Source organism: Cynara cardunculus (genome assembly GCF_001531365.2).
Source record: "Cynara cardunculus var. scolymus isolate 2C chromosome LG 2, CcrdV1, whole genome shotgun sequence".
In the NCBI taxonomy this organism is placed as follows: domain Eukaryota; kingdom Viridiplantae; phylum Streptophyta; class Magnoliopsida; order Asterales; family Asteraceae; genus Cynara; species Cynara cardunculus.
The window spans coordinates 63,660,929-63,670,351 of record NC_037529.1 but is presented as its reverse complement, the minus strand read 5'-3'; the positions used below and the strand labels follow the sequence as shown (position 1 = coordinate 63,670,351).

The window sequence follows — 9,423 nt, the reverse complement described above, 5'->3', positions numbered from 1 at the left end:
TTGACCAAGACAAGCCGACCACCATGAGAGAGAATTTTGGATTTCCAAGCTGATAATTTTTTGTTAAAATTTTCAATTAAAGKCGCCCAAGATTCAGCTTTGTTGGAGCGTCCACCAATCGGCAAACCAAGGTACGTAAAAGGCAAAAGCCCAGGTCTGCAATGAAGTCTACTAGCGACAGATACCACTTCCTCGTAATCAGCCCCCACACCCATGATATTACTCTTCTGCATATTTACCTTCAGCCCCGAAGATAGTTGGAAGCAACGCAGCAGCCGAATTAGATTAGTGGCGTTCGTTCTCGTCCATTCACCCATGATCAAGACATCATYARCAAATTGCAAAATYGATATTTCAGGYCCGGAGTTAGGAAGTTTGATACCTCTGAAAATACCTTTCCGAGRGGCCTCCGAYATGATGATATTAAGTGCTTCGGCAGCGAGAATGAARAGGAGTRRGGCCAGGGGATCTCCTTGCCTTACTCCCCTTCCTAGAGGGAATTCACGAGTCGGGGACCCGTTAATGAGAACCGCAACCGATGCCGTACAGAGGCACCCTTTGATCCACGCTCTCCATTTAACACCAAAACTCATTTGCCTTAGAACGTCCTCCAGAAAATCCCAAGACAAAGTATCGAAAGCTTTTTTGAAGTCAATTTTAAATATCAAAGATTTACAGTTAGCTTTTTAGCCCAAGATATAACCTCGCTGACGATAATGGGTCCATCAAAAATACTTCTTCCCTTGATGAAGGCAGATTGCTCATGCCCTACAACTGAGTCGATGACCAAGCTCAGACGAGACGCCAAGATCTTAGCAATGATCTTGTAAAAACAGTTTATCAAACTAATGGGCCGGTAATCCGAAAAAGAGCACGGAGATTCAGATTTGGGAATAAGCGAGATGAAGGAGGCATTACAACCGTCATCAATAAAGGCAGTAGACTCAAAATATTTGATGGCACGGTACAAGTCATCCTTGATGGCATCCCATTGAGATCGAAGGAACTCAAACGTGAATCCGTCAGGCCCAGGGGCCTTATCAGGTCCACAGTCCCAAATAGCTTTCCTGAATTCCTCCATGGAAATGCTAGATTCGAGATAGCTCACCTGTTCCGGAGATAATTTTTTAAAATTATTGCATAAAAAAGGGGGCCGAATGACAAACCTGGATCGAAACCTCTCCGAGAAGAAGTTGAAGGCCACTTGTTTGACTTCAGTAGGATCTGTGACCCATACCCCATTAGAGGAAATGTCGTGAATGAAGTTGCTCCTTCTGTTAGAATTGACGATCCCATGAAAGAAACTCGAATTTTCCTCCCCGTCCACAACCCATCTGAGACGCGCTTTTTGCTTGAGATCCCTCACGTTCTCCTCGTCCAAGGCCTTGATTTTCATCAATATGTCCTTTCTCGAAGCAATCTCTTCCGGCGAGAGAAGTGTATTTTCCGTCTTGATATCTAGGGAATCCAACGACATTTTGAGGGAATTCACCTGTTCCACCTTAGCTTTGTTCACTCCTGACTTCCAAATTTTTATTCGAACCTTAAGGTTTTTAAGCTTACTCATGAAGTACTTGATAGGCAAGCAGTAAATGAGTGAGGGAGAGGAATTCCACGAATCGAGGACCAAGTGATTAAATTCAGGATGCCCAAGCCACGAGTTGAAAAATTTTAAGTCGGTAGGCCCAAAATCCACCAGATCATATCTGAAGAGAATAGGGCAGTGGTATGAGAGATAACGAGGCAGAATCATTGCGCTTGGCAAAGGCCAATGAGAGCAGAAATTAGAAGACACCAGATACATGTCCAGTTTACTATGTTTCGTCCCATCAGCGCTCATCCTAGTAAATTTCCTTCCGCCGCTCCGAGCTTCGATAAGCCCCGAGTCCTGGATAAAATCATTAAATCTGCTAGCGCCCAAAAAAGAGAATGTGGATCCTTTTCTTTCATTGACGGAACGAACTTCATTAAAGTCCCCCATGATAACCCACTTCAGATCCGAGTTATCGTTGAGAAATTGTTCAATGGCAGACCATAACCTGAGTTTGGAAACCGAGGATTGCGGTGCGTAAACATTAATGAAACCACAAGAGGTATTATTAGACACCCATCTTCCCCAAACAGCAACAAAACCATCGAGAATAACGAAATCATCCTTAATGAAGAAAGTCGTATCCCAGATAGATAAGATACCCCCGGACATCCCCCTTGATTTCAATGAAATAAAATCGATAGAGCCTTTACCCCAAATAGATTGGATGAAACTCAGGTCCACCTCATCCTTAATATGCGATTCCTGTAGAGCCAGGAAATTAATTTTGTTGCCAGCCCTCAAGTTTCTGATCCAACACCTCTTAGCCTCAGCAGCAACCCCCCTAGAATTCAAGGAAAGAATGATCATTGATTAACTTGCACATCCCCTGTGGAAGAAATTACCTTTCTGAGTTTTGTTTCACAACCGTTCATACAGAAACTAACCATACTACCAATTTCCATGGTATCTCGGATCTCCGTCGCTACCCCATCCAACGACTCACTGCTATTGCAGGCCGGTCCGATCGAAGGCGACACCGGCGCATCCATCGGGGGTTGCTCCAAATTAGCAGAATTAGTGTAAGAAGCCCTCTTATCTGCTTGAACAACTGGAACACAGGGAGGAATTGTTACCTTGGATTTCCTAGACAGCGCCTGAGAGAACACAAACGTAGGCTTTAGCGGAAAGAAGGGTCTTGAGGATAAGATTCTCTTTTTAAAAGCATGTCTGTGACTAAGGTTATGAAACGAGTGATGGCCCAAACTAGAGTAATTGGGCTCATGGGAGAAATCCATAATGGGCTCAGCAGAAAAAGGGGCGTGGACCATATCATGTTCCTGAGCCTTATCAACCAAAGATAAAAGGGGGGCGCACGTGGGAAAGGAATTCCCAGCAGAAAAGTGATCCAAGTGAATGGGAAAATAATTATCTTGGAAAATAGGAAGACTTTTCGACTTACCTTCTCCCTCTCTTGCCTCTTCGATTTCCTCATCTTCACCAGGATCCTGGCTTCCAACAAAGTTTCCCGGCGACCGGAGATTAGAATGGTTATCGAGAATAGTATCATCGTCTATATGAGGGTTCTCCGATCTATCAGAAAAATCTGAATCCGAAAGGGAATCAGATATCGGTTTGAAATGATCACAGAAATCAGGGGCAATATTGATCGAGTCCAAAAGATCCTCTGAGATGTTGATGCGATACTCTCTGTTGTCTATCGCCACGTAGAAAGAATCATGGATCCTATCTGAACGCGTCGTAAGAATCCCTTCTCTCCCGAAAGCCAAGTACAGATTATTTTCGTTGCATTCCTCCGGTATGATCACTTGTCCCCAGAGTTTCGCAATGCAGGAAAAGACGTTTGACGACCAGGCTTGCGGGGGCACCCCTGTGATAACGATGTTTGCAAGTCGATCTGGAACAACAAATCCCTCTGACCATGAATCCAGCGATTCAAACCAACAGCTCCACGAGTCTTTCGCATTACAAAGAAAATAAATGGCACCTTCCGGGGACTCAAATTCCAAAAGAACATGCAGACCCCCTAAGTACTTGATCATATATCCATCACAGCCTCCGTCTTTCAAAAGGTCGTCGATACCCCAAAGAAGAGAGGAGGAAGCGAACTTACCCACCAAAGATCGACTCAACCGTCGCCTAGACTCAGGAGAAGATTTGAACGATAGGGGAGTATAATCATCAAAAGATTTCAGCGCTTTAATTGGTCGGTTGGCCCCACCATGAGACTTCGCACCTTCGACATTCCGAGGTGGGGCTTCCCTTCCGAATCTTGCAAGATTGGCAACAAGTTTCTGACCTCCAATCCACGTGTTATTGAGCTTGCCTTCGAACCCTCTAGAGTCTGAAACTCCTAAGAACCTTGCGAAACCGAATCTGCTGCCTTGCTTGTTGCGTTTCTTAGCGATGTAAACATCAACTGCTTTATCAATCCTAATAAGAATCTTCCAGATGTCTGCCTCTTTGACCTGTTCTGGAAAGTTAGTGATGTAAAAGAATATTTGTTATAACAAACTTTTCTTAATTTTTTAAATTTTCTAAAATAATATATTATATTAAAAATGCTCTTACATCTTTAAATAAAAATAGTTGTATCTTTAATATATTTAATTTACAACCAATTTAATTGATATTAAAAATCCTGTGATATTGATATTAATTGCACGGGGTGGTGGGGATTTTAAAACTAGTGATTGCAACAACTTTTAGTGTATCAATTATAATTTCATCACCTAAATATAACGATAAATGATAAATGTGAGTGGTCCAATGTAACCACAACTTTGATATGTACAATTCATCATTCAAAGTTAAGATTGATAATTTTGATAGAAAAAATAATTAAAAAATTGTTTATTCAGTTTTTGCATCTGATATTTTAATTATTATAAAATCTGATATGGTAAATATGAGTCGACACGCACTTATAAATAATTATTGAAGTAATTAACTTGATGGTAATTTGTAACAATCTTTAATATTTGAAGCAAATTAAAAGGGCTAGAAACGGAAAAAGCGTTAATCCCGTGTAATTGCAAGTTTCATAACATTTTGTTAGAAGCAACGTGTTGTCCCATTTCATACTAAAAATTACAAGTGGGCCAGTGAACAATGTGTAAGGTTTATTCATCTTCGATTTTATTCGTAACAGATGGTTCGTACATGCTTTTTTTTTTCCTGCTTGCTAAATAGTTAAATAGAGTCTTATAATTACTTATTTTATTTTTACATATTACACGACCTATCTTTTATTATAAATTAGAAGGGTACTCGTGCAATGCAGCGAGATACATCTTGATTTTAATATTTTATTTTATTATTTATCTCAATCGATGTTATAATATGGTCTTATGTGATTTTGAAAAAACGATGATGTTTTTATTTTTTAATAAAATGTAAATTTTAAGATATCATAAAAATTTGACAACAATATATCGATATTAATATCAAATTAACTATTTAAAATTCATCATTTTTTGTGTAATTTTTTAATTCAATTTTTTAAATTATAATTTAATTTACGTTCAATAACGAAGTAATTTATATTTGGTTTTAATAATATGATTTTCTTATAAAGATAATAGTTAATTATTTTATTAGAACTCGATAATTATCCTAATTATACTTTAGATTTTTTATATTTTAAAATGAGATGTTTATGTTAGTTACACGAATTCAAACATTAAGCTTTAATAAGTTGTATTTATGCATAATTTACTTGTAATCTTGAATTTTAAGTAATATGCATCAATTTACGGTACTTCATGTATAAAAAATGTTTTTAAGAATTTTTGTAAAATGTTTTATAATATAGTATAGATACTTTACTTTTTAAAGAAAATTAAGGATTGTTTTCAAATAGAAAATAATTTTAAAAATAAAATTTTATGATTTCCATCTTAATTATTTTTACCTAGGAAAATCAAAATTATTTGTTGGGTATTTTGAATTTCTTACAAAGTTTGAATTAAAAATACGAATTTAACGTTTATTATTATTAATGCAGAATAATTGATGATATTAAATATCATAAAGCTCTTCTATTTTGTTGTAACTAAAAAAACATATCAAATATGCTTGGTCGAAACCGGATTTTTTAAATTGCTCGTTTTTTTTTTTATATTTTTGGTTTATGGTGGACCTGTGATGATATAGTTCAGTTAATAAATGAATGGGGTGATTTTATCCAAATACAAGATAGGTCTTAATTTCAGTCTTGAACATCCACTAGACTCAGTCGTTGAGTGAACCAAAAATATCACCTTCTTACAATAATGTCTTTAAAGACGGATTTTATATGAGACTGATTGAGGTTGCCATTATTAACATAAATATATTGCATTTACCAATTAAATGTTAAAAAAATAGAAGGAAACATAATAAAACATTTAGAAATTCAAAGACCATATAAAATTTGGCTGAAAGTAATGTGGAGGGTCCACCATGAACCAAACATTGCCTCGTCCCTGATTGGATGGATGGGCCATTAATTTTTAATAAATAAATATTTAATATATATCGTTTTTTAAAATATAATTTTTATAAATAAAAAAAAAACCTTTTTAAAAAACATTTGGTTTATCAAGCAGTCTATATAAATCTTTAAAATAATAATACGATTTTTTTTTTTGTAAATATGAGTATTTAAAAAAATGATTTTATTAAAGTGATTGTATAAATATGTTGGTTATGTTTAATAAATTATATCTACCATTCATCACTATAATTCCTCTTTTCTCACCTCAAAATTCTAATCATCAATCATCCTCTGCATTCACCACCATCATCTCCTGAAACTTTATAACTTCCTTTAAATGACTTTAACCAATCAAATTAATGTTACATATATATTATAATTTTAAATGATTAATATTTCAGGCTTCAAAAAAAATATGCTCATTTTTAACCATAGATTTCTGGGTCAACTTACTTGCAACTGATTCATGAAGAACAATCAGAAAAATCATGAACTCAAACATGTTACCTAAGGGGCTGTTTACAAAAAAAAATTATTAAGTCTAGAATGGATAAATTTGTCTGTCTGGATAAATAGGTGGTGTTGTTTTTTTTTTTTTTTATCTGAACCAACAGTTTGAATAACACAAATGGTTGATTTACCCCCTCCCTCCCTCCCTCCCAATATTAATTATTCGAACATCAAAACAAAAAATCATAAAGAGGCCAAAAATGGAGTGTCTCATATGAAAAGGAGGCGGTACTTCAAATAAGAGGTAGATGTGTCATTTTTGTGGCTGAATGGGGACAACACACCATTTATATCTGTACGATTAAGTTATGTTATGTATGAATAAGCCGTAGGTAAACAACTCAAATGAGTTATACGAATAAGCTATATAAATCAATAAGCCTAATTAAACCACAACCTTTAAATCTTATTGCCAAAAGAAGTAGTAAATTATCAAGAATGTACATCTTTCACCATAATTATTTAAATAATATTTAAAAAGAAGTATATATTTTGGATGTATGTTGTTTAAATTTTACAAATTTAATATTTTTGGGAGGAGGGGAAAAAACAAAAAACCGACTCATTAATTATCCACCGTCCGATCATATCCACACTTTCCTTTATTTCCACTCTTCTTTTCCATTTGTCTAATCTCAACTAGCTTGTTTCTACTCTTCATATATATATAGAGAGAGAGAGAGAGAGAGAGCTCCGATCTTTCAGTTTGATTTAACGAAAGCTTTTACGGCAATCTATAAGTGTGATTTATGATTCAGGAAACGGAGATATAGGAGGTGATGCAAATGAACATATAAGGTTTTGGTGATGGAGGTTTCAAATTCGCATGGAGGTGTGCGCCGGAGTAGAGATAGTGAAGTTACGAGCTCCGGCAACGGTAAGAGAAGAAAATTTGGTGCTCAGGATCGGGAGGATGTTTTTCAGCTTGAATATCAGTCTCGACGTGATCGTGACGTGAATTTGCAGGAGAATATTGTTTCGACGGCGGTATCTGGTACTTCTGATCATGCTTCGCCTTTTATGTGCTTTAGAAATGACGATTCCAGACCAGATCTGAAGGTTTGAAAATTGAAAATTCTCGTAAATATATTGATGGAGTCATAAATTTATTTCCGTTACTTTTTTTCGATATTAATTATTACTAATTAATTTCATGGATGTTTAGTCGCAGGCCGAGTGTATTTCCGAAACTGAAGTCTTCATGTCCAGCAACGACGGTTTCAGGTTAAATTAATTTATCACTCTAAATTATGATTCTTATTTGATATGTTGGTTTTGAACTCGTTTTTGATCCATTGGTTATAGCGTTTCGAATTTGTCTGTATATAAAACTCCACACCGCTAAATTATGAATTCGTGTATGTAAATCTACAGTGAAGAGACAAGTGTGTCTAGTGTGGTTTGCTTAGAATCAGAAGAAATGGAGTCGGTGTCCACGTCTACTCCTAAGAAGAAGAATCCAGCACCGCCAAATGAGGCCACTTCCCGTCGTAAACCATCAGCAACGGCTAAGATTCCTTCTGCAGCGGAGCTTGAAGAATTTTTCTCCGAAGCGGAAAAGTACGAGAAGAAACGATTCGCGGAAAAGTAAGTAGCTAGGCCGGTGTGTGCATGATAGTCAACTCCTAATTAACATCAACCTCTACATGCGCATTGTAGATCGAGTACAGACAGCATTTTCAACTAATTTTCTTTTTTACTGGTCATGGAACAGGTACAACTACGATATCGTGAAAGACGCTCCAATGGAAGGAAGGTATCAATGGGTTCGGTTAAAGCCATAATGGTTGGATCAGGGCGCTGGCTGGCAAATTAATTACGCTAAATTAACTTGGAGGAGACGTCTTAACTAGTCCCTACTTCTGCAAATTTGGAATTCTAATTTCTATATGACTATTTTTCCCTTTTTTGGTTTCCGTATAATTTAGGTTTATCTATGTTGATAGGACCATCGAATTTCTTTTACTGTATGTAGAAGGAGGTCTCTTCTTTGTCTACTTCACCTCACCGTTAGAAGCTTCTTCTTCTGCAACATTTTATACTCTCTCTCTCCTCTGTGCCGCACTACTGCCACAACACAGTGTGTATTGTGGGGCATAAAAGGTAACTGCGGAAACTCCTTGCAGCCTGCCAACAACATCCAATACTTTTTTTAAATCGGGTAGGGTTTCAACTCCCTTCCCATTCCTTTTACCTTATATTATATGTACCTTTATAAATCCCTTCTTGCAAACATACTATTTTAATTACATCCCCATCAAAATTTATGACCAATCAAAATTTACGTGTACATCATTCAAACAACTGTTGGCCATATCTTTTATCTTTCGATTGCCACAAAGTAAAAGGCAAAATTTTGAATTAAGTTCTTTATTTTAAAATCTAATACGGATCCACAAATCAATATCATATATAAGCAAAGGTATGATATATATATATATATATATATATATATATATATATATATATGCGCCTAATCAAATGAGAACTAATTAGTTTGTGGTAACCGATTCAATCTCAATCTCAACCACAAATCAATAGATAAATTAGGAAATTTATAATTTTAATAATTTTAAATTAAAATTTTAATGAAGGACATTTTTTAGGTATTTTAAAACTCTCATCTCTTCTCTCTCTGTCCTCCGGCCATCATTCTCAGGCCCGTCCTCCGGTGATACCACAATGGTATCACAATGCATCATATATGTGCTTGAGTATCACACTGAGGTCGTTTGTGTGGTCGATCGGAGATGTAACACAGTGGTATCACAATGTATCTTATATATGCTTGGGTATCACACGGTGTATTTTGTTTAACAGAGTCAATATTTTTAGGTATCACTATAGTATCAACGGAGGATGGTGGCCGGAAGACGGAGAGAGA

General features: G+C 36.2%; 1 protein-coding gene across 1 annotated transcript; it reads left to right on the top strand.

Moving 5' to 3' along the window:
- The first annotated feature begins 7,206 nt into the window (after positions 1 to 7,206).
- On the top strand, positions 7,207 to 8,572 carry LOC112507326 (cyclin-dependent kinase inhibitor 7-like). The gene is made up of 4 exons (XM_025111872.1): positions 7,207 to 7,598; positions 7,705 to 7,763; positions 7,914 to 8,126; positions 8,254 to 8,572. The coding sequence occupies exons 1-4, from the start codon at positions 7,347 to 7,349 to the stop codon at positions 8,321 to 8,323; spliced, it is 594 nt and encodes a 197-aa protein (XP_024967640.1). The 5' UTR covers positions 7,207 to 7,346; the 3' UTR covers positions 8,324 to 8,572.
- Positions 8,573 to 9,423: the final 851 nt, after the last annotated feature.